Source organism: Equus asinus, chromosome 20 (assembly GCF_041296235.1).
Source record: "Equus asinus isolate D_3611 breed Donkey chromosome 20, EquAss-T2T_v2, whole genome shotgun sequence".
Classification (NCBI taxonomy): Eukaryota; Metazoa; Chordata; class Mammalia; order Perissodactyla; family Equidae; genus Equus; species Equus asinus.
The window spans coordinates 54,935,436-54,961,132 of NC_091809.1; the positions used below are offsets into that span (position 1 = coordinate 54,935,436).

General features: G+C 36.1%; 1 protein-coding gene across 1 annotated transcript in view; it reads right to left on the minus strand.

Annotated features, from left to right (window-relative positions):
* The window catches only part of ATM (ATM serine/threonine kinase), a 115,994-nt gene that overhangs the window by 14,697 nt on the left and 75,600 nt on the right, over positions 1-25,697 (minus strand). Inside the window, exons 42-58 of the mRNA XM_070490340.1 lie at positions 24,404-24,492; positions 24,202-24,304; positions 23,470-23,618; positions 21,969-22,073; positions 20,593-20,712; positions 17,195-17,429; positions 16,613-16,780; positions 15,711-15,824; positions 14,786-15,003; positions 14,212-14,419; positions 12,623-12,736; positions 12,126-12,284; positions 11,556-11,694; positions 10,490-10,572; positions 8,969-9,109; positions 8,077-8,193; positions 1,686-1,835 (exon numbers count right to left, since the gene is read on the minus strand). Of these exons, the coding sequence (XP_070346441.1) occupies positions 1,686-1,835; positions 8,077-8,193; positions 8,969-9,109; positions 10,490-10,572; positions 11,556-11,694; positions 12,126-12,284; positions 12,623-12,736; positions 14,212-14,419; positions 14,786-15,003; positions 15,711-15,824; positions 16,613-16,780; positions 17,195-17,429; positions 20,593-20,712; positions 21,969-22,073; positions 23,470-23,618; positions 24,202-24,304; positions 24,404-24,492 (2,412 nt within the window). The remainder of the gene's footprint in view (positions 1-1,685; positions 1,836-8,076; positions 8,194-8,968; positions 9,110-10,489; positions 10,573-11,555; positions 11,695-12,125; positions 12,285-12,622; positions 12,737-14,211; positions 14,420-14,785; positions 15,004-15,710; positions 15,825-16,612; positions 16,781-17,194; positions 17,430-20,592; positions 20,713-21,968; positions 22,074-23,469; positions 23,619-24,201; positions 24,305-24,403; positions 24,493-25,697) is intronic.

A 25,697-nucleotide genomic window follows, 5' to 3' on the forward strand; every position in this document is an offset into this window, starting at 1 on the left:
CCCGACCAGAAAACTGGGCACCACTGATTACTCTTTCTCCCCAACTCCACTGCTAATCAGCAACCAAATCCTATCACTTCTGCCTCCTTAATATGTCTCAAATGTACCCACTATGCTCCATTCCTACTGTTATTAGTCTTGATTCAGACCTGTCTCATGCCTCTAGTCGGCTTTCTCAAAAATATAACCCACAGTGCTGTCAGACTTATCTTTCTAAAATGCAAATCTGATAGTACCATCCTCAAGGGCCCCCTCTTGCCAAATTTCTTATTATTTCATAAAGCAACCTTCAATTTTTTACTAATGACTACTGCTCCGATCTCCTCTATCTATTCCCCCTCAAAGACTAAGCCTATGCTTAGTCTTAGTCTTTTTTTAAGATTTTATTTTTTCCTTTTTCCCCCCAAAGCCCCCTGGTATGTAGTTGTATATTTTTAAAGATTTTATTTTTTTCCTTTTTTCTCCCCAAAGCCCCCCAGTACATAGTTGTATATTCTTCGTTGTGGGTCCTTCTAGTTGTGGCATGTGGGATGCTGCCTCAGCGTGGTTTAATGAGCAGTGCCATGTCCGCGCCCAGGCTTGGAACCAACGAAACACTGGGCCGCCTGCAGTGGAGCGCACGAACTTAACCACTCAGCCACGGGGCCAGCCCCTAGTTGTCTATTTTTAGTTGTGGGTCCTTCTAGTTGTGGCATGTGGGACGCTGCCTCAGTGTGGCTTGGTGAGCGGTGCCATGTCCGTGCCCAGGATCTGAACCAATGAAACCCTGGGCTGCCGAAGCAGGGCGCATCAACTTAACCACTCGGCCACGGGGGCCGGCCCCTATGCTGTCTTTAACTACCTGTTCATGCCTCCTCTTTTTGCTTGTAGGCTCCCTCTGCTTGGAAAAACTCAGCTCAAACATCATCTCCTCTATGAAGCTTTTCTTGAATCTGATTCTCTCCACTCCTCCCTGTCCCGGGTAGAACTAACCACTTCCTCCTCTGTGCCTACACTGGACCCTCCGTACCCTGAACAGCTTTCCATCACAATGCTTTATAGCACTTTACCACACATTTTAAAAAACATATAATAAGAAAGCACAATAAAAGGACAAATAAATGGATTTTAGAGTTGGACAAAGTTCAAATCCCTGCTCCAGCATTTATTAGCTTATTGACCTTGGGCAAGTTAAATTCTCTGAACTTCTCCTCATCTTAAAATGGGATAAGTACAATGATGACAGTCATAATATTTGTGAAGTCTCAGCATAGTACCTGGTGTGGAGAAGGCATTCAATAAACGCTGCTGACTGGCAGACCAGATGGTCAGTGTGATGTGGCAAGTGTCTTAGAAGGTCTCTATATTAGTTTCATATAAAAAGTATTTCATAATCTGTTTTTTTGTTTTATTTAGTGTTTTGTTTTGTTAAGAATTAGCTTACCCTAAACTGGAAGCACATTAGCATACAATGAATGATGATAAATTTCTCATCGGACAAGGGTTGACACTTTACGTAGTTTAAAAACCTTCCCTTTTCACTCACATATACACTTTCATTCTGATCAGCTTACTTTCTTTTATTTAGTATCATTAACAGTCACCTGATGAAATCAAAACTTTGTGTCTGTAATATCTGATAACTGCCAGCTTTAATAAGATATTAAATAATCTTGCAATAACTTATACCTTAGAGGGTCACTCACCATCATTTTCTTTTGGCATTGAAGGGCACTGAAATCCTCTGGCCTGTATCTTTTATGGGCACCATTCTCGTTGTTAACAAGAAATTCACCAATAGGGACCGTTCCTGTGCACCACTCAAGAACACCACTTCGCTGAGAGAGGGGAACCACCTGAAGTTACAGATTAAATACATTTTAACTCTGGAGGGTATTAAAGAGCATGTGATGATCATTCAACTATCAGAGTCAGGGTGAAGCATTTTGTCAAGTTGTATTACTAGTTCTCTGTCCAGGGGAGACAAAGCTCCTTGGAGGAAAGCAACTAAAAATAAACTTAAGCTCAAAGAATATGATTTTCTAGCCTGCTGCTTAAACTTCTGAGAACCTGCCCAACTCTCAATCTCCATGATTCCCTGAGAGATCAGTCCTGTTAATGACACTCTTCAATGTCTGTGACTGGGCCATAGTTAGCTTGGTCCATGCAGCAGAGGCATGAAATGTTTTCCTCCTACTTTTACTATCAAACAAATATGAAATATTTCACCTTGGAAATTATTGAATGTAGTCTCAATTTTAGTATACCTTAATAACTGAAAGTATATGCATTCTTGCTTTATAGTCTTGTTAGCTTCACCAAGAGGAAATGTTTTCCTAAACATAATATGAGCAATTGTACTGGGAAGATAAAAAATTATGACATTATAAACATACATAAAATGTAGAAAATGATATAAACAAACAGCCTTTTACTGAGTAAACAGCTTTAACAAATCTAAGATTTTCTCATATCTGCTGGGAAAGACAAAGCTCCCCTTGTACCCCTCACTGATTCCACGCCCCTCCTTCCATGGAGATGACTGCGAACTTATCATGTTTATGTATTTTTTGGTACAAAAAGAATTTACATATTTTTATTTCAAAGCTATACATACACAAATAGTTGTAAGCTTTAAATTAAGAGTATTATACTATATGTATGCTTCTGCAATTTGCTTTTTTCTCACTCAACACTGTTTTACCTTTAGCTGTGTTAGTACATTTAACTCTAAGTTACTTGTTTTAACAACTTCTTACTGTATAAATATACCACAATTAACCAATCTGCATACTGATTAACATTTACATTGTTTCCAGATTTTCCTGAAACACTGCTGCAATAAACGAGTCAACTGGTGAACATATTTCAGTTTCTCTAGGGTATATACCTAGGAATTGAATAGCTTAGGAGATGTCCATCTTCAATTTAGTTAACCAGATATTGTCAAATAACTATCCAAAGTGGTTGTACCAATTTATAGACCTAGGGCTATGTTTTATTCCTTTTATATCCCCAGCACTTAGCAGAGTATCTAACACAATGCTACAAGTGTAAATAAACATTTATTGAACAAATGAATGAATGGATCTCACAGCCCTTCCAACTGATTTCCCTTCCTGCCTAAGTACCTCTAAACGCCTTCCTCCTATAATGTTTGATCACATTAACATTCTTGCCTCCTAGTACATTCCACCTGAGGTCCCTTTTCCACTGATTACATTCTATCAATATCTAGTTATGGGGAAAAAATCAAACTCTTGTCATTTTTTAAGAAACTGATCTAGAAAGAACAGGTTGACTTTTTTTTCTATTTCATTCCAGAGTTTAACTGTGATGTTGGCTAATGGAAAAACAGTTGAATTTAAGTTTCAAAAGGTAAATGGCAGTATTTTCTCTGGTTCTACGATTCTCTGGAATAGCCTATTTCAGCTGGTATCTGGGTATTTTGTGTGGGTATCACAACAATGAGTGATGACTATTTTCTAAATTCTCCCAAGGTACATAGCTACTACCATCCCAGATACAGAGAAATGCAATCAATTCATTATGCAAAGTGAATGCCTTAGGACATCATGGCTTCTCTCCCAGAACCCTGAGGAGGATGCTCTGAAACATAGATCACAAAGAAGAAAAATTATTTATTGGCATAAGGCATGATGAAGAGTTAAGCAGAAAGCTTCTTTCAGCACTTAAATATTGTTTATAAGAGACTTGCATTTTAAAAAATGAGTCCTCTCACATCTAAGACTTTAGGCTTGCTGTTCAATTTACTTTGGAAAGATGTAGTTTTAGTAGAGAAAAATTAGGCCAGGCACACTGATTCTGGTTGTCAGAGTGCTATGTCTGAGTGCCAGCATATACAGTAAGAACTTTGTCTTCCTTCATCTCCCTCTGATTCTGACAAGAGATTTCTGGCATGCCTCAATATGCAGGTCTCTCCTTTTGAGGTTGCATATTGACACTTGAGATTTGGGTACCAAGAGCTAGTTCCAGGTACTCAATGAAACCTCTTGTTGACACAATGATCACAGGAAGCCTGAATGCCAGCATTGGGAATGACTCCACAGAAAACCTGGACTAGGTAGACTGCTTCCCTACATACAGTTAATACCTCTAGGAACCTTAACTAAAGTCAAGAACAACTAGCTCAACATATTGATGACACAACTTTCACATTCTTGGAATAATCTCAAAATAACATAAATCTATTGGCCCAGTATTGTAATTCTAAGCAATAAAGTTAAACCTAAACTCTCATGTTTAGAGGTCATACTTTAATATTTAGATGTATAGCATTAAATAACTCAATTATTTAATTGATAAAATTGTTCTGCACAAAAATTAGAAATTAAAATTCAAGTCCTAAGGTAGAGATGGAAGTTTAGTAATTTCTGCCTTCAAAATATTCTAGATCGAGGATTTCTCTTTCATGCTTCATAGCAATGAACTTTGGAGGCTCAACTGTGTATCTGCTACGAAACCTTAGCTGCTTTCTGAGAAAATCAGGAGTTGCTCCTATAGCCCATACTTTTTATAACCCATTATAACTCAATTCTTCAGTCATCAGCTTTGCTATCTAAAAGCCTGGCACTTAGAGCATAAAAATTTCCTTTCATTCACATTATAGAATAGCTGCCCTCTAAGAATTTCTTAACAATTATTAAAGTATTTGCCAGATAGGAGACAGCTAACAGCTTGTCAACTTTGTCCTACAATTGAGCTACATCAATATAGCAAAGTAACTAGACTGGTAGGTCCCAAAGTGTGGTCCCTGAACCACGGAAGCATCAGCATCACTTGGTATCTTGCTAGAAATGTATATTCTCAGGCCCTATCCTAGAATTAGAAATTATGAGAATGGGGCTCAGCAATCTGTGTTTTAACAAACCCTCCAAGTGATTATGATGACTGTGCAGTTTGAGTAGCACTGATCTAAACCATATCAAAGAAGTCCCTCTAAAGAACAGATTTCACAGATCTTTATCTTTTGTCATTGAAGACTGACTAGTTTTTTAAAACTTTTTTTGAGGAAGATTAGCCCTGAGCTAACATCTGCTGCCAATCCTCCTCTTTTTTCTGAGGAAGACTGCTCCTGAGCTCACATCCGTTCCCATCTTCCTCTACTTTATATGTGGGACATCTACCATAGCATGGCTTGCCAAGCGGTGCCATGTCCACACCTGGGATCCGAACCCATGAACCTTGGGCCGCTGAAGCGGAACGTGTGAACTTAACTGCTGTGCCATTGGGCCGGCCCCTAACTAGGTTTTTTTAAACTGCAACTGGGAAGCATCAATTATATTAGTTAATAGCCTATGAAGTTCCATGTGACAAATTTCTCACACACTTGAAGGCTAAGAAGTGTGCTTTTCTTAATAAATAATATGCTTTCCCGATCCCCATTCTGCCCAACTAATGAGTTTTATATTTCTGTTTCTGAAGGCAGTTAAAAAGCTCAAAATTAATTCTGTTTTCAATTATAATAGCCTGACTCAATCAGAATTTTGGAGGCAGATCTAATTTCTTTTTTTCCCATTCCCCTATTTGGGATTTTTAGTTTAAAAAATATTTTTATAATAAAAAATGCTCATTGTGAAGAACTTGAGATATATAATAAAGAAGCTATTACCCAGAGATAATAGCATTTTTAGGCTTATTCGGGAATTTTTAAAAAGTCATAGCTATATACTAATTTCTTACAATAAATGTATTCATAAACATCTGTTTTAAGGCTACTTATTCTGTCTCATGAATCTATTCTTATGCCACAAACCACACCATCTTCATTACTAAAGCTTTACCATTTGATTTGGTATGACTAAAGTCCACTCTCATCTATTTCTTTTATTCAAAGACATTTTAGTCATTCTCACCAATATATTTTTCAAGATAAACTTTTAAATCATTTTCCAAGTTACAAAAAATTTGATTGGAATTTCATTATCTATGCATTAATTTGAAATGAGCTGACATTTTCCATTGTCTTCCTGTTTAAGACATGGTACCTCCATCTTATCCTAGTTTTTCTTTACTCTTTCTTGTTATTATTTTTGTAATTTTTTTCCTGTTTCTTGTTAACATTACTCTTGGGCAGTTTATTCAACTTATATACTTTTTATTTCTGTGAAAAGGACTTTTTTCAATTATATTTTTAAACTAGTTTTAGTTGATAGTTAGGATACTGCTAAGTTAAAGAGAGTTAGCTTGCTAGAGAAAAGAAACACTTGTGGGTAGGTACCATTTTGTGGGTATAAGAAACAGATTTGGACTACCCTAAGAGACTGAAGGATTGCTTCTCTACTACACAATAAATTATCCATACACTTTCTTATTTACATCTTCATAGAAAGAGGAACAATGAATAAACAAATAAGCCTTGTTACAACAGTGATAGAAGAATAAAGGGCAAACGTGAGATACAGGAATGAAACCAAAAAGAACACTCCTACAGGAAGCAGGCCCTTCAAAATGAGGGTTTATTGTTATTTTATTTATTTATTTTTTAAAGATTGGCACCTGGGCTAACAACTGTTGCCAATCTTCCTTTTTTTATTTTTCCTGCTTTATTTCCCAACCCCCCCCACCCCCACCCCCCGGTACATATCTTAGTTGCAGGTCCTTCTAGTTGTGGGATATGGGATGCCCCCTCAACGTGGCCTGATGAGCGGTGCCACGTCCGCGCCCAGGATCTGAACCCTGGGCCGCCGCAGCAGAGCACGCAACCTCGACCACTCGGCCATGGAACCGGCTCCTATTGTTATTTTTAAAAACGTAAACATGCCAAATGAGCATTCAATTTAACAGCCAAAGATGATTAACTAACAGAATAATGTAACTTCAGAATTGTCTTCTCACGCAAACTGCTGGAGGAAATGCAAACTGGTACATCCCTCCATTAAGACTAATCTGACAATATCGACCTAATTATAGGTACATATATCCTCTGACACATCAATCCAACTTCTGGAAATCTATCCCACAAATTCACCTGCACATATATGTCCAAGGTCGTCCATTGCAACACATTGTTGGCAATAGCAAAAGACTATAAACCCAAATGCCCATTTTACACAGTAAGAATTTGTATAACTATGTGCAAACATACAAAGCCGCTATTAAAAAATGAAAGATCTCTATAAAATATTGTTGAGTTAAAAAAAGATACATATGTTTTCTTTTCTCTAAGAAAGGGGAGAAATAGGAAAATATATTCCATTTGCGTAACACTCGAAACAAATGAAAACGGCACTCATAGGGGTGGGGGGATGAGGCTGAGAGGGACAAGGTGAGAGAAGGCTTCTCTTTTTATACCTTTTCCTATTGTTGGATTTTTGAACCATGCAAATGCATTATGTAGTCAAAAACCAACAAATTAACATTTTTAAAAGCCTATTTTATGTGCTAAATTCTTCACTGAATCAAAACTTCCTTCTTAACACTACTTTTCTTCTTAAAAGTACTTTTATACCAGAAATAGGGCACATGCTCAAAGATAAGGAAAAAATACTTTTTTGATTACAAGAAACACCTAACTGCAGTTAACATTAATGAGCACTTTTTAACTTTTTTTTTCAAGATTTTATTTTTTTCCTTTTTCTCCCCAAAGCCCCCTAGTACATAGTTGTATATTCTTCGTTGTGTGTCCTTCTAGTTGTGGCATGTGGGACGCTGCCTCAGCGTGGTTTGATGAGCAGTGCCATGTCCGTGCCCAGGATTCGAACCAATGAAACACTGGGCCGCCTGCAGCAGAGCGTGCTAACTTAACCACTCGGCCACGGGGCCAGCCCCTAATGGGTACTTTTAAAAAAAGAAAATAAAAAACAATTTGGCTAAAGGAGAGACTGGCAATCTATGGTGTTTGGACCAAACCCAGCCCCAAACAGTTTATATACAGCCTGTGAGCTAAGAATGGTTTTTCAGTTTAAAGAGCTGTAAAGAAAAAATAAAGAATATGTGACAGAAACCCTATGTGGCCCACAAAATCTCAGATGTTTACTACCTGGTCCTTGACAGAAAACATTTGCAGACCCCTGGTCTGAAGAACAGCATCTTTTCTATGTTCCTGGTGAAGCAGCAGAAGTAAAAACTAGTCACCTTATATGTGCAGATGGTCAATTTCCTCTTCCTGGTTTCAGTGTTTCTCTGCAGTAATGTATTGCACATCTGGAAAACCTGCTGCATGACAGCATCTTGTCTCAGGTCATCACGGCCCTTCAGAATAATCAAAACACAAATAACTAAGCACAGGTCATTTTCTTTATTATACAATCACACGAAGAGTCATCTGAAAACAGGGAAAGGGCACTCAGAAATCAATCCGAGCATCTGTGCTCCTCCTAACAGTCACTTAAAGTAATCAAGACCCAATGCTATTCTTTCATTTAGAATAAGCTATAACACCATGTAGGCAGAACAATTTAGAAACAAGAAGTCTCTCCTAGCTGATTTTGTAATTAGGTTAACTGGAACTCCTCTACCTGAGGGCCACTGCAAAATCCCTGGGTGGTGCAGCACTACTCTCTCTCCACCAAACCCAGCAAGGCCCAAAGAGCTTTTGAGCAGACTACAACGGGAATGCTGATCCCTTTCTGGTCCATTTAACAGCACTTAGCAGAGTGCCAAACTCAGGATACTGGAGCAAGGGCCTCCAACTTGAACTATTTGAGAAAATATGCAACAACTAACAAAATAGTTTTTTCTATGACAAGCAAGCTGATTATTAGCCTCATCATGTCTGTACGTTAAAATTATTCTTTTACTTCTTTCAATTTTTGTAATGATGGTTTTTCAAAGATACAGAAAAATGAGGAAAAGCATTCTGCTTCTAGAAAATAATTATTTCTACTCTATAAGTTTTCCTCACTTGTAATTATTCAGAATAAAAACAAAGACCCAAATAAAGCAGGAAGAAAATATCAACTATAGTTTTTCTTTGACTTGCTTTCATTGACCCACTAAGAACCACACCAGAGAAGGGAAGTCTCACCTTGACAAGCTGTCTCCTTTCTTTGCCATCAGAGCCCAAACAATCTATTATTTTTGGTAAATTTAGACCTCCTGCTAAACGAAATTCTGCTTTAAATGATTGTATAGTCACCAGATTTTCATATTCTCCTGTGGGGTCCACCTAAGAAAAAGTATCAATATGATAATAGGTCAGATACACTATTTGCATTTAAATAAAGTGTAAATAATTTTAATATTAAACAGAGGAATGAATGACAATGTACTGTTGGTTAAGAAGTGGAGCTATAACTTTACTTTCTGTTTAAACGAAAGAAGATTTGACATTGGGAAGGTTTAAAAAAGTGACATAAACACAATTCACCTTCCTAAATATCTCTTAATTAAAGCAGGGCATGCAAAGTACCAATACCACTGAAATAATACCACTGAAAAACTATTGAAAAACCAGGATTCAGGTCTTACCATGGAATTGTATATGTTAAGTCATCTGAGAAATAAACTCCTCACAAGAACATGATAAGGTAAATTTTAGAAAAGTGTGGAGAGTTTTCTGTTTTGTAACTGCTAAATCTGGCATTTCTAGGAAATAGCTAAAGAACTTTGCTGGTATGGCTGGAAAGATATGAGCTAATCCACATGATGCAACTACATTTCAGATCAAATAACTAGGGATTCTAAGCACTAAACCGTAAACTCAAAGGAGAGATTTACAATGTAGTTAAAATGATCATTTCTAAACTATAAACTTTATTATTATTACATATATCCTTGCCCAAATGGTACTTCTAGCAATAAAAGATCTTTATGACATAGCTAAAAGTATCATGCTTATATTACAGTCAATTTAATACTGTAAAATCAGTCAATACATTCTAATGCATACAGAATTTTTAAAACTAATATAAAGCAATTAGGAACTTTCCTGCCAAGTTAAAAATTAATCTTGGCATAAGCACATGGGCTCTCTCCTTCTTCTGGCCAATGAAGATAACAGACTATAGACCTTTTTTTTTCAGTTGAAGTATAACTGACATACAATATCCTATTAGTTTCAGGTGTACATCATAGTCATTCGACATTTATATACATTATGAAATGATCACCACAATCAGTCTAGTTACCATCTGTCACCATGTAAAGTTATATTATTATTGTCCATATTCCCTATGCTGTACATTACACCCCCAGGACACTAATTTTATAACTGGAAGTTTGTATCCCTTAATTCCCTTCACTCATTTTGCCTGCTCCCCCACAACCTCTCCCCTCTCTGGTAACCACCAGTCTGTTCTCCAGACTTGCTTCATAAGACAGATGGGGGGTGTAAAACTGAAGGCAAAAGAAAAGAAAACAGGAGAGGGCTTTAAGGATTTTAAGGCTTGGGCAGAGAATCAAAGAAGAAAACTACAGGATGAAACAAATGAAACTGCCAATATTTAACCAAATTTTGACCTATTAAAAAAAGGTTATTTCAAATGGTTTAACCTAATAAAGAGGAATTTAGTTTAATAAAAAATCAAAACAGTTAATGGCAAATTACCTTAATTTCCATAGTAGGGACAACAACATCTTCTAAGTTCTGAAGTTTAGTAATTGGCTGGTCTGCTGGAATATTTATGCCTTCTGTATATAAAATAAAGAGGCTTTAGTGACCACTGCAAACTGGGGAACAACACTCAAGGTAAAGCAGGAGAATTCAGCAGATGCCATAGACTCCAACCTGTGGTGAATCTGTGGTTTAGGCCCTGATTTAGAAATGAAGATCCAAGAGCTTGGGACACAATGTAACTCGGGCTCAGAGCATAGCAATGGATAACATGGCTTACAAACAAATTTGCAGGTTACTTGGCATTGGTAATTAGACCGGATTCCACGTGAGGGGCCAGGCTGAGCATCTTAAGATAACTATGTAACAGTTTGCACAGCACATAGATATTACTATTAAATGTAACTAAAGGACCTCACAATATATTTTTTTTTGCTTAAAGGAACACTAGAAGAAGTCTCATTCTTATTTAAAAGTAACAATTTAAATGTGAAGACAATTCTGATTACTAAAGAATGAGGAGAGAGATACTCGTAAGTGTACGCACATAACCAAGTATTACAGCAGCTTATAATTATTTGAAGAGACATAAGAAGAACGATGGATTACATGCGAGGCATTCTAACACTTACGGAGGAAATGATAAGGCCTTTTCATTTCTAAGTCCTAGGGTACAGTGAATAACCAATATCATTTTAAAAAACGTCAACTTTGAAAATTCTGTTATTCAGTTATTTTAATGAACTTGGCCTCTATGCAATTCTCTGCAACAAATTTGTACCAGATTACTCAGAGCAATCAAATAATTAATTCAGTGCAGTCACCTATTAATCAATTCCGCTAAAAGATATTAAGTGAAAAAAATGACAGGAGTGTGGTAAAGCTATGAGATAAAAATTAAGTTTTGAATCATGTATTAACTGTAACCATCAGGACCTTCATATTTGCAATTACCGTATTTGTGATTTTAAACACATTTACATATTAGGCTCTATAATTAATAGACCCCTACAGAGAAGAACATAGCAAGAAAGCAACACTCATTCTTTCAAACACATACGTCTCTGAGTCCTCCACTGAGTGGCATCTAAGTTTGCTAATATAATATAAGCATCACAAAGCGCCTCAACACTTCTGATCATCTGAGGTCTTCTACTCCTGATAGTATGTACTATTTTGTTTGCAGCCTCAGTTCGATCCTGTTATTAAAAAACAAACAATATCACATAAGGAAATACCCAACAGAAACTTTTCAGTTATAAAAACAAAGGAAAAAGAATTTATACACATATCTAGACAATGGAAGGACTATAATCTCTCAGATACAAACACAACAGTCACCTTATGAATGAAATACATCAAAGGTATAATAATCTCAAGAGAAATGACTCGGGTGCCTTTCAAAATCTATTTTTTCTTTGCTCACTGCTGTGAGGAAAAAAAGTGAAATATTATTGGTATCGCCAATGCTTTAAGAAATTCAGGAATTCTGAGCCAATTTTAGGTGGCACCATAACAAAGGATTTACAAATTTACAAACTTTCTTAGAATCCCTGAGACTTAAGAAAAGAATATTCTGGGAAAAATAAATACCACAATTTAAAAAGGTATGTATGTTTAATCCAAATACCTCATCAAGCTGAGAGCTTTGTTTAGGTGCACTTTTAGTTATTCTACTCCTTCTTGCTGCCTCTGGTTTGGTCAAAAATTCATCTTTGTTTGCATTTGCTAATGCAAGTATAATAAACAAAGTATGATGGGGGTGATCCATTGAAATTCTAGAGATGAGCTGTCAGAAAATGAAGACCTATTAGTTTTATGCAAACAAACAAAACATAGAAAATCCACAATCTTTTTCATTTTGCTTAACATTAAGATATGCGTTACCGTACTAGATACTGCAGTGGGTAGAGTGTGTGGATGTGTGTGAGAGACAGAGGGACATGGAGAATGAGAGAGTGAGAGGAGACCAAAGGAAATCTTCATTCCTGCCTTTATATGGCCCAATAAATATAACTAAAATCTTTTTGTATTTCCATTTTTGGAGTGGAACAGTAGTTTATACTTTATGTAGTACATAATATAAACAAAAAGCAGTAGCAGTGTTTGTTTTTCAGGTTTACTTACGTTATTGAGGACTTCATGAAATCCTAGGCCTCCCATCATCTTGGTCCCCATTCTAGCAGCCAATTGGTACATAAGAGGCAAAAATTTATACGATGGAATCTTTATTCCATCTCTCTATTATTAAAAAGAAACAAAATTAAGAAACAATGCATTTCAAATAGTCTCATATCTAAGCAAATAAATTATTCTAAGATAATGTTCTTCTACTAGCACAACCATCTAGTGGTTGTTAAAACTTCATTAACTACATTTTTTTCCTTATAATCTATCTTACCTGAAAGTCTTTCTGATGAGTATTCTAGATTGCTTCATCAGTAAGTCATACTATTTGATTCTAAATTAAATTGTATTCAGAACTGGAATACTTGGAACACCTGCTTATATTCCAGTGAACCCAAGGACGACAAACATGGATCTGAGGACTATCGTGATCTTGACTCCTGAGAAGTCAGTGTGTAACTATTTTTCCCTATATGCTAAAAGTAACAGGATTTAATGTGCACTAGTAGCAGAGACTGGTTATATCTATTATGAGCCTTATAATCCTTTTCATTCAGAAGAACCATTTTACTTTTAAGCTTCAAACTGACAGCTAATACATATCTTGTAAACATAACATTAAGATTAGGAGTCATCAGTAAAATCTAAGATTTTTAAATTAAAACTTATGAAATACAGTAGTCCCCCCTTATGTCCGTTGCATTTTCTGTGGTTTCATTTACCTGCAGTCAAATGAGATCTGAAAATACTAAATGGAAAATTCCAGAAATAAACAAGTCCTAAGTTTTAAATTGCATGCTGTTCTGAGCAGAGTGATGAAAGCTTGCACCATCACACTCCACCCTGCCCGGGACGTGAATCATTTCTTTGTCCAGGGTATCCACGCTGTACACACTACCTGCCCCTTAGTCACTCTGTAGCCATCTTGGTTATCAGATTCACTATTGTGGTGGTATCTCTGTGCTTGTGTTCAAATAACCCTTATTTTACTTAATAATGGCCCCAAAGTGCAAGAGTAGTGATGCTGGCAATTTGGATATGCCAAAGAGAAGTTATTGTTGTTAATCTCTTACTATGCCTAATTTACAAATTAAACTTTATTATAGGTATGTATGTATAGGAAAAAACATAGTATCTATAGGGTTCGGCACTATTGTGGTTTCAGGCATCCAATGGGGGGCTTGGAACGTATTCACTGTGGATAAGGGGGAGTATTGTCTTGCTGCCATATGTTTTCTTAAAATTTTTTTTTCCATTTACAAAAGCAATTCACTATAAAAATCCCAGAAAAGCATAAAGCAGGGGGGGAAAAACTCACCTGTGATCACATTTCTTTAATTGCTTTCCAAATCCCCCAATCTAGCATTCTGAGTACTTTCCCGTGATAACTGCACGGATACAGGAAAAGACTGATCTAAATTCTCTCACCTCTACATAAACCTGCATCATTAGAGCTAATCAGGTACCTATGTGTAACTGAACCAAGCGCTAGGGACACAAAGAAGTATACAACATCCACGACACTGAGGGGCTCGTGTCTAAGCTTTTAAAGCACAGGCTAGAATAGTGGGTTGAAAAAGAAGACTTGCCTTCATCATGCCATTGACTTCAGATACTCCAGAATTTTCAAGCCAGAGGGAACAAAGACGGAATATCCACATATCATGCCCTTCTCCACTTAATAAGCAACTGATGTAATTTTCAACTGCTTTACATAAGAAACGTTTACGATCCTCCTTCAGTGCACGGAGAGCACATTCATCCAGCTCCAGCTCTCGCTGAACCTTTATTGTGTATCTTGCATGGGATAATTAAAGTAAAACACAAAAATCATCAAATTTTATAGAACTGCAAAATCATACATGATATACCACGTCAATGAAAAATCAGGTATCTATCCCAGGAGAAAAAGCAAAATTCCAAGGATTATAAAGGGAAAAAACTTGGAATAAAGGGTTTAATTACATCAAATAGGTAACTATTCTGTATTTAATATTAATACCTCTCTCTTTTCAACTATGATACCAACAAATAAACAAAAAAAACAAAACAAAAAGCTAACATTCACATACTCTACAATGAGTTCACGCTCTGGTTTTGTATATACAGATACACAGTGACTGTGTATATCTTGCCACTTGTCACTTGTAGACACCTAGTTACCTGTTGGTCTGAATTTTATGTTCCCTAAGAAGGCCCACTTCCTCTTTGGCCCTTTTCAGGAGAGCTTGCTTGTTTTCAAATTCTGATGATTTCATGTAGTTTTCAATTCTTTGGTACTGAGTATCTGAGAACCGTGCTAAAGAGAGAAAGGCCTTCATTTTTCCATTTCTGAGCTCATCATTGCTTTCTCCATCACAATTTCCAGCAACTTCTACTGCCTTCAAAAAAACACAGTCCATTTATATTGTATTTACAGATACTAAATGCATCTAAATAACCACTCAGATCAAAGAAACACCCACAGTAAAGTTCAACTTTATACACATGTGTAAGCTAAATTATATGCAGTATTTTCTTGACTTTTCAAAACAACTGTGACAGTACAGAAATAACCCAAAGAGCTAATATTTGTAAAGAACTGTGCAAAAACAAAGGACTCTACAAAATTTAAAGGCAATCATATTATGCTTTTCTTGTCACACTTATTTAGTGAGGTAACTATTTCCAAAATTAGTTAAACTTCAGGAATAAGAGGGAGAAACAGGAAGGTGAAAAGGGGCTGAAGACTGAATCTTAGCCCTACTTAGATAGGGTGGTTGGGCTACAAATGAATTGCAAAGGCTGACTTGCACTTCCTTAATCAGCTATTTTTGTAGATAAATAAATGGAGAAACGACTTGTTGACAGAGGAGCTGGCGGTGAGGTGTAGAAAAGAGACATATTTGGGCTGTCTTTCAAAACATGCTCCTTCTTTTCTAACATTCTGTTTCATTCTGTGCTAAAGACTACACAGAGCTTCAACAGTAGCATATACGGAAAATTGAAATCATACTTTTATTTCCTTTTGAAATATATTTGTCCTTGATAAAAAGATCAAATGTATTCACGCTAAACAACTCTCTCAAGGGTTGCTAGAAAATCTTACCTTTTCCAGATAGGTCTGCATGATGACTGCAGGATTTTCTAAGCAAGTTTCTGCTAACCAGTTGCCACAAATCCTCAGACATTCTGTGTACATAAGTTTTAGGTTTGGATCATTCTGTATACAAAAAGCAAAACCTTAAAATGTAATTTATTACCATGACTGCACAAAAATATCTTCCATATGGGGGACAAAAGTAGGTTAAAAATGTTTTCCCTCATCTGCTTTCACCATACAACTATTTTAATAATTCCAAGTATGTAAGTTTATGAAACAATTATCCTCTACTGTTTATTATTATTACTATTATTGGAGCCAACTCCCAATTATTGAGTACTTGTATATGCCAGGCACTTTCTAATGGCTTTATGTATATGAACTCATTTAATCCTCACAAGAACTCTATGAAATGAGTACCATTATTATCCTTAATTTGCAAAGTAGAAAATTAAAACTGAGATACAAAGAAGATATGTAACTCTGGCCAGCCCTACTCCAAGGCCCATATTGTTAAGCAATATTTAAACATCACAGCATACCAACTTCCGGTGCTCTGGTATAACGATGAAATCTCTAACAACGGAGGATGTCATACAAGTGCCCAATCCCAAAATGACAGTAAGGTGATATTCACTAAGCAGGTGTATGTGAGAAGGACATCATTGTGGCCAAAACTTTAAACATTCAGACAAATTAAATAAATCAACCAAAAGACAGACTGATTGAATTGTTGTAAATAGGAAAAATAAATACTTTGCAAACATCTTTTACAAATATTAATTTTCCAGGCTGCTTTTTATAATTTCTTGTTCATCCATCAGTAATTTCAAGGGTTTAATAAAATTGTAGATTTATTATTTATAACAGTAAAATACTAATTCAGCCAATTAAAAAAAAAAGTCAACCTCTGTACAACTGGCATCCAACTTCTTGATCATTTGCTTGAGAATACTCAGGGCAAGGCTCTGCTCCTCTTTTGCCCAGAATACTTGCGCTTCCTCCAGCTGCCACTCAGAGACTCCACAACTAGCTGAATTATACTGTTTAATTTGAAATATTGCCCTTTCAGGGAGCTGAAATGAAAATGGTATATGGGAATAAATACTTGTACTATTACTACTACTACCACTGAAAGCAGTAACTACCATCCATTGAGGACTTCATTATTTGTCAGGACTGCCTTCCCCAACCCCCACGTCTGACTGTTTTTCATACATACAGAGTGTATAAAATCATTGAATTGTTATCAAGATAGTAAGTTATCTTCTCATTTCATGACCAGGAAGTTGAGGCTTAGAGAAGCTAAGTACCCTGTCTGAGGCTAAACTCAGGTCAAATTCAAAAATGGAAATCTTAAACAATTAGGATATATAATATTTTAATAGCGATCTTTGTCTCTCAATGACATTTCTTTTTTACTCACGCTTTCTATTTTCTGGGAAATAAAAGGAAAGGTCAGGAGGTGAGATAGTTTTAAATCCTACTACCTGAGTGTTCTTGAAAGTTCGGGCTAGTGTGGAGAGTTCTACAAGATGCTTGGTGAGAATGTCCTTGAAACACTGTCTTTGGGAGCTCTCCATTTCCTTTTCCATCAAGATCTCCAAAATGACTGTGCGTAGAGCCATGATAGGCTCCTGAAAACTAAAATCACTGTCTTTGAGAAGCTGGGAGTGCTTTCGCCACTTAATGTAGACTTCAGAGGGTTGCCTATCTGTGACTGATCTAAAAGCAAAAATCACAGAATTCATGTAAGGAAGAGAAATTTTAAAAAATTGGTATTCTGCAGGTTCTAAACTTAAGATATAATACAGTTATCTGTCACTGAACAATGGGGATATGTTCTGAGAAATGCATCATTATGCGATTTTGTCACTGTGCGAATATGAGAGAGTGCACTTACACACACCTAGATGGTATAGCCTACTACGCACCTAGGCTCTATGGTACCAATCTTATGGGACCACCATTGCACACACGGTCCGTTGTTGACTGAAACATTGTTACGGCACATGACTGTACAAGGGAGTTTTTGGAGTAACAAGATTACAACTTATAAATAATCTGAAATAATGACCAAAGTTTAGAAAACTACAAAATGGTCAGACCTCTGAGGGTCAGCAGAGGGGCCACAGAAAATAAACATTTTGAAAGATTTTCTTAAAAATATTCTTCGATCTCACAAAAAGCAGCACTTCTAAATATATATTCTTCTGACATGAGAACACATTCATCAGGCCTGTCATACAGAATGCCTACACTTCTAGTCCTGCTTCAGTGCTCCTTTTGGTAAAAGTGGACATGTCAGCAAGGAGATGAAGTAAACTCATTAATTACTTACTGTGCCTGCCAGGCACAGGAGATGACTCTGCATGATTACAGCTGTTAAAGAAATCACAATCCAGTGAAGGAAATGCTGGCATTTGGCAAAGGTTTCATTTACCAATGCTATTTATTAAAGGAAGAGAAAATGCATACTGTACAATTAGTTTATAACAACAGTATGCTTCTTAGATGTTCAAACTAAGCAATACTGTCCAATCCTTCAGGACTACTGTACTGAGAGAAATCAGGATGAAGCAGGGAGACTAGGAAGATGACAAGGCGATGACAGGAAATGAAAGCTTGCTTAGTTGCTTGATAAACAAGGAAGCATTAACACAAATTCATAGGAACCAAAACTTTAATTCCTCTCAAAATGATCCTAGGGTAGCTTTTTAATCTCAAGAACCTCTTTACAATATTACAAATTATTGAGACCCCAAAGAGCTTTCAGTTATTGGGTTATAACTATTGATATTTACCATATTAGAAACCAAAACTGAGAAAAACCTACTATGCATTAATTTATTTAAAAATAACAATAATAATGGGGCCAGCCCTGTGGCCTAGTGGTTAAGTTCACCATGCTCCATCTCGGCAGCCCAGGTTCAGATCCCATGTGCCAACCTACACCACTAGTTGGCAGCCATGCTGTGGTGGCAACCTACATACAAAATAGAGGAAGACTGCCACAGACGTTAACTCTGAGTGAATCTTCCTCAGCAAAAAAAAATTTTAAAAAGTAACAATGAATCAACTATATTGTAAATAACATTTTTATGAAAAATAACTGTACTTTCCAAACAAAACATTGAGAAGACTGGCACTGTGTTGCATTTCTGCAAATCTCTTTAGTTTCTGGCTTAATAGAGAAAGTTGAATGCTCATCTTTGCCTCTGCACTTGGTTTGTTGTGATATGATGTTCTGGTTGAAGCACAGAAAGAAAATCTGCCCTCATACAGATATGTAGGTGGCAAGGGAAGATGATGTTAATGGTCTTTCCAGATAATTGTGGATATTTTTCTCTGATACCTCATGAAAACTGTACTGTACCTTATGAGAGAATGAGACCAAAAAAAGCAAATAACATCTTGCTATAAGTTAGATAGTTTTGATTTCATGGACCCCCTCAATGGATCTTGGGGACCCCTAGGAATCTGTACACCACACTTAAAACTGTTGTCCTAAGTATTAGTTCACCAGCTCATCAAACTTTCCCTCTGCCTCTCTTCCTTATAATTCCCTACCAGAGGAAGAGCCAGTATTACTCTTAAGGAGTTTCTTAAGGAATTCTATCCTTTCTTTAGTTGGAGACATCTTTCATTCAGAGGAAAAGTTCCTAGATTTCTGGCAGTAAGAACCACCAATATACTTATCAATGAAAGCAGAAAACAGTTTTGTTCCTTTATTCTCTAGTTAAGAAGAGCCACATCAATGACTTGGCCTTCTGCTATGCAATTTTGAAAAAACCCTACTATTTTCTGACTCTAAAATTTCCTTCTCTTTTCTACTTACAAAACATATTCCAAGTTTATTTTAGCATAAAGGTACGTGATCTTGGTAACTTATACCCTCTTTCCATCCTCTTATAATGATGATAATGACTCAAAATGACGAGGCTAAAAAGGGCCCAGAGACCATCAAATATAAATCCCCCATTTTAGAAATGAGGAAAGTGAGGCCCAAAGAGTCAAGTGACTTTCTCAGGGTCACAAAGTCTGAACTTAGATCCATGGTATCCTGAATAACTGTTTTATGTCATTTTCCAATATTTCTGGATCACCTTCTTCTCACCATTATAAGAGGTAATCTTCCCTCAACATCTACTCCAAATTCACTGACGGTCACTGAATAAAGACCACTGAATGTTGACTAAGAATCAGTCACCAGGAAAAAGCACTTGGGGACACAATCATAAACAAAACGATGGGCCCCACATTTAGGGAGCTTCCAGTATAGCACGACAGAGTATACATAAAATGACACCAATGCCAAGGCAGTGTGAAAACAGAGTGGAGTATAATGTGCTACAGCAAAAACATGAAGAAACAATTTTATCTGGGGTAGAACAAGGAAAAAGCTATAAAGAGGACAGTACAATAAACCTAATTCTATAAACCTGAATTTTTACAATGAAATTTTTTTTTTTAAGAAAGATTAGCCCTGAGCTAAGATCTGCCACCAATCCTCCTCTTTTTGCTGAGGAAGATTGGCCCTGAGCTAACATCCCTGCCCATCTTCCTCTATTTTATATGTGGGATGCCTGATAGAGCATGGCTTGATAAGTGGTGCGTAGGTCTGCACCTGGGATCAGAACCAGCAAATGCCAGGCTGCCGAAGTGGAACGTGCAAACTTAACCACTTTGCCACCAGCCTGGCCCCTACAATGAATATTTTTGCAAATGTTTATTTTAATAAGAGCACAGTTCACTAGGCTAATCAACTTATACCTTGATAACAGGAAAGAAACAAACCTACTGCTGGTCTCTATTTTTATTTTTTAAAGTCACTATTGGTAAGAGAAAAGCTGCATTTGAGGATTACAAAGTCACATGAACAACATACCTTGAGAAAAGCTCCCCAATGTTTTCGAGCTCTCCAATGGTCTGCAATCTGCTAAGTGTGGGGTAGAGTGAATACACAGACTCAAGGCTACCTTTACACAATTCTTCCACTTCTTTCACTCTAGTGGCAGAAAAGACAAGACACTTTGAAAACTAAGAAGAGGTTTTCAGGAGGATAAAAGTTCAAATTTGTTGTTAAAGAGTTCTCATCATAGGCTGTGATGTTGATCTAATAATACTAATATTCACAAGCGCCAGCATAATGCAGTGAAAACAAAGTAAATCGTGGAATCATACAGACCTAGAGCTAAATCCCAGTACTGCCACCTATGGCTGTATAACTTTGGGCACATTATTGGATTTCTCTGCACCTAAGTCTTTTCACTTCCAAAATTATTTTGAAGACTAGAGAATACATGTGGAAAGAGCCTAACAAAGTAGCTAGTACATAATAAGCACTTAAACGGCAGCAAACATTATTTCAGTAATAAAATACAGAATTTAATTAGGTCACTAACTGCTGTTAAACAAAAAACAATATGTTACATTTGTTTAGCCTGTTATAGCTAAGTACTTTCTTGTGCATTATCTCATTTGTGCCTCATAACAAGCCTGTAAGTAGTCACCACTTTATAAAAAGAGCACTAATGCTATGAGACGTGAGTGTCATACACCTATTAGAGGAGACAAGATTAAAACTCTCAGTACGCTGGTCCAGGAAGAGAAGAGAGGAGTGGGAATTGACAAGACTTTCTTGAGGGTTTGGTGGAAAGAATTCCCAAAGGGAATTTTTTAAAAGGAAAGAATATATTTGAACTACAGAAATAAATAAAAAAGTATTACATAAGAAAAAACAATGTAACAATTTACATAAGTAACTAACATGAGCATGCTCCTGCATCTAAAACAAAAAATAAAAAGGTAACATTAGTACTATATATATATGTGATATATGTACATTAAAGAATTCTCTAATATTAAACATTTAAATCATGAGGAATACATTTTCAAGGTACAGAATAAAATTTTAAAGATAGGCACACTCACAATTCTTACAAAAACATGCTTGCAGAAGATAAAACTCACCTGAGTACTCATTTCTCAGATGTGCAAAAGCTATGAAATTGCTAATCACTGGATATTGCCTCCCCTTTGCACTGTTTGTGTTTCAACATTGATTGTATGAACTCTTGCTTACACAGGGAATTTTTTTTGAGAGGAGTGACGTGGAATGTCATGGAAACAACCGATCACAGCCACCAAGACCTTACCCCTGCACCAGCGCAAATCCTCACGTTGAAATTATTCATCAAGTTTTCAGAAAAGAAGCCATGACATTAAATGTTAAAATATGATAATTCTTTCTTTTTATAATACCTGGCATATTTGAGACTTTCATAAAACGTGGAGAATTCTCTGTCTCTTAGAGACTGCAGAGCATTGTACAACGACTTGTGGTAACTGGCTCCTTCTGCTCCTTTGCTGTGAGATAATTGAAAAAAAAGAAAGAAAAAATATATTTAAAACAAATAATCCTAAAATATGCATGTATAAATAATTTCATCAAAAGACAAAATTTTAAAACTAAACTTAAGATTTCTACATTTAAAAAAATGCATTTCTAGATATTCCCGTAAAAAAATACAAAGAATTTTGTGGGTCAAATTCTTCAGGTAGAAAAAAGTAAATTTCTCAGGTATTTTGCCCAGTTCTAAAATTGCTATAGTCTCATTTATTCAATGAATGCCTACTACATGCCAGGCACCAGGTTCTAGATGCAGGGAATCCATTAGTGGACAAGTCAGATCAGGCCCCTGTTCTCATGCAGTTTATGTTCTGGTTTGGAGAAGAGGGACAATAAATAAGAAAAATGTCAGATGGTGACAAGGGATATGTAGAGAATTAAAATAGGGTAAGAAAATAGAATGACTGGGTGGCTACTGTAGAATGGCTGGTCAGGAATGGAGTCTCTGAGATGTGACATTATTAAACTAGACTCTGAATGACAAGAAGCCACACACATGGTAACAGGGGCAAAAAGAAGATGCATTTAAGGCCTTTGGGTAGGAATAGGCCTGATGGAAAAACATGGACAAAGCCTATGTGGCTAAAACATGGTAGGCAAAGAGAAGAATCGTATATGAGGATTTGTAGAGGCAAGCAGGAAGAAAGCTCTTAGAGTAAAAGATTTTAAAAATATGAAAGCATATCTCTAATTTTATAGCAATCTAATAGTTTGAAATTTGAAAGACACTCCAATTAATGAAAATTCTTTTTCTATGAAGGTAATTAAACACACAATTAATATGATTTAATTTTTAGGTGTTTACATCATCAAAAGATTTTTTATGTAAACACGAAATCTTTCATTAGATTAAGTGTTTGGCTTTTCATTCAGAAAATATGGTAACCTTACATATAGGTTATAAACATTATCTTCCTGTGTTACCAATTTAGCAGTATTTTTTTAATCAAAAAAAGTATCTCATAAATAAAGATAGGTAGTCTTTTATGTACCATCCAGTCAATAAGAGTGCTATCTGACTAAAAGTTTGCAGCAGGGAAATGCCTACATTTTTCTTTGGACCTAGAAACAATAAGTGAGAAGATTCTCATGAGAAAATACTTTTTATACTTATATTTTCAAATACATCTTGGGGGTGGCAGTGGAACTGCCCTAATCGAAGAAAAGAGTGAAATTTGAGCCTAGGTACACTAACTGCTCTTGCTATCTTATTCAAGCATTTAGGCATATCTACAGCCTGCAGAGTTTACAAAACATAAAAAACACAACTCCTGTTACATTCGTAGAGCAAGATAAAAACAGTTCGTTTATAACTAGAGAAATGGCAATAAAAAATGTCAGAGTTCTTTTTACTTGACACAAATGCAGTGGTCCCATTGCATATTCCTCCATGCTGCTTGGTAATGAAGTTCTTGTAGTTCAGCACACCACTCTTTATTTTCATGATCTAATCCTTTTAAATAGACAGAAAGAATGTGGCAGAGTCCCAAATTCTGCAAGGCCTGAACAGGAGTTTAAAAAAAAAACTAAGTAAGTAACCAAAGATAGAAAACTAGAGAAATAAAAAATAGCAATCAAACATGAAAAGTAACTTTAAAAAACTTTAGTAGTTCACAATAAATTGCTTAAAATCCCAAATATTGTTTAGCATGTTCCCCCCACAACACAAAGATAGAGCTCAAAGGACTTTAATATTTGATGGAAGAATGGCTAAGGAATATTAGCCAGTAACAGATATGACAGCTTTTGTGACCAACTCTAATGCAAACTATGAGAAATAGTTTACATGAGATTTTTCCATGTGAAGAACTTAATTCACTATGTGGCACACTGTACACAGTCAAGAAATGTCTTCTACTGTTAGCTAACAAGATCACGATCAACAAATCTACACTATCTTTTAGGTCACTGTCCTGTCTCATTTACCTGTGGATCCCTCTGAGTTTTTAGCCCAATGCCTGAAAAACAGACAACTTTCAGTCTTATCTCAGGAGTTTATGTGGCTGTAGAAATATTCCATAAACATACTGAAATATTCTCAGCACTACACTAATAGCACTTTACTGAAGCAGGAAAACAACATACCTGAATTATCCCTGCCTGGCGGGTTGATGAGGAGATTGCTGTCTCAAGGTCGTATGTTACTAGGGCTTTTCCCCACATTGCTTCATGTTCGTATGTTCGTAGTCTATAATTAAAAGTTTTCAAAATACCTTTGAGTTTTACATGCATGTAACTCCTTCACAAACAGAATTATTATATCATTATCTAGAAAAATGCAGTTTACCTAGTAAGGGGTTGTAACATTTTTCCTCCCCCACAGCCATACAGACTGTCTGGTTCTCCTATACTTCTGTAGATCTCTAACAGCAGATCCTAAAAACATGGAAACAACAAAAATTGTAGAGGAAAAGTATCACTTTATGAATTTAGCATATCAGAAGTTACATCATTACCAAGATGTAACTCCCAATTCTAAATGTTACATTATAAAAATAAAATATAATGATACTGAAGTATACACTAAAGATTTCGATCAGCAACACAACAAACCAATCCCAGTCAACAGAATGATTGTGGATGACCTGAGAATTGCTCACAATTTCATGAATTACATGAGAAATAAATCCCTACCTACGGGCTTTTAACACATGCAAAAATAATCATAAAAACAAAAACAAATAATCCTGTCAACAGCTAAAACTGTACAGGGGAAAATGACTTTCTGCAAAGTCTGACACTTGAAAACTGAATTTGGTAAAAATAAAGGTCATGAGTTTTTCTTTGAAAGAAAATTCAAAATTGCATTATGTTATAATCGGTAAAACATGATATGGATAAAGAAGTGGTTTGATGACTCAAATCTGTTGTAAAATTTACACAGTTAAAAATAGATTACGTGTAAAATCATCTCAGTAAAATAAAAACAAAAATAGAAAACTGAAAAAGTTAGAAACCGTATTGCACAGAAAAGTGATCAAGCAGTTTAACTGCCTTAATGGTGCTTGCTCTGGACAATATTTTCGAAATACAAATTCACTGATACTGGCATAATTCTAATTAAACTGTTTCTATTCATAAACATAAAATCAAGCCCTCAGTATTGGAACATTCAGTAACTAAGCCCAGCACAGTGCCTGGTACACAGAAAATACTTCAAAAACTCAGTAAAAGAGTTTGAGACTATAAAGCAGCAAAAAAAGGAAGGAGAAAAATCAGGATAATGTAGACAGAACACATTTTAAGCAAGGCATGCCTGACGGTGTTAAGTGTTAATGAAACGTTAAGGAAGATGTTGAATGAAAGGTGACCACCAGACTTAGTAACAGGAAGTTTATGGATGACATTAGCAAGTGCTACTTCAGTGGAGAGAGTGGAAGAAGCAGAAATGAAGATGGCAAACATAGACAACTCTCTCATAAAGTATCGCTGTGAAAAGAAGAGAGAAAAAAAGGGTGACAACACTTAAAAGAGAACACAGGGAAGAAGGAAATGATTGTGTGTTAGTGTGAAAGGGAATGTTTTTAATAGAAGTTTGAAAATGTCTGGATATGTTAAGAGGGACCACAGCACAATAAAAA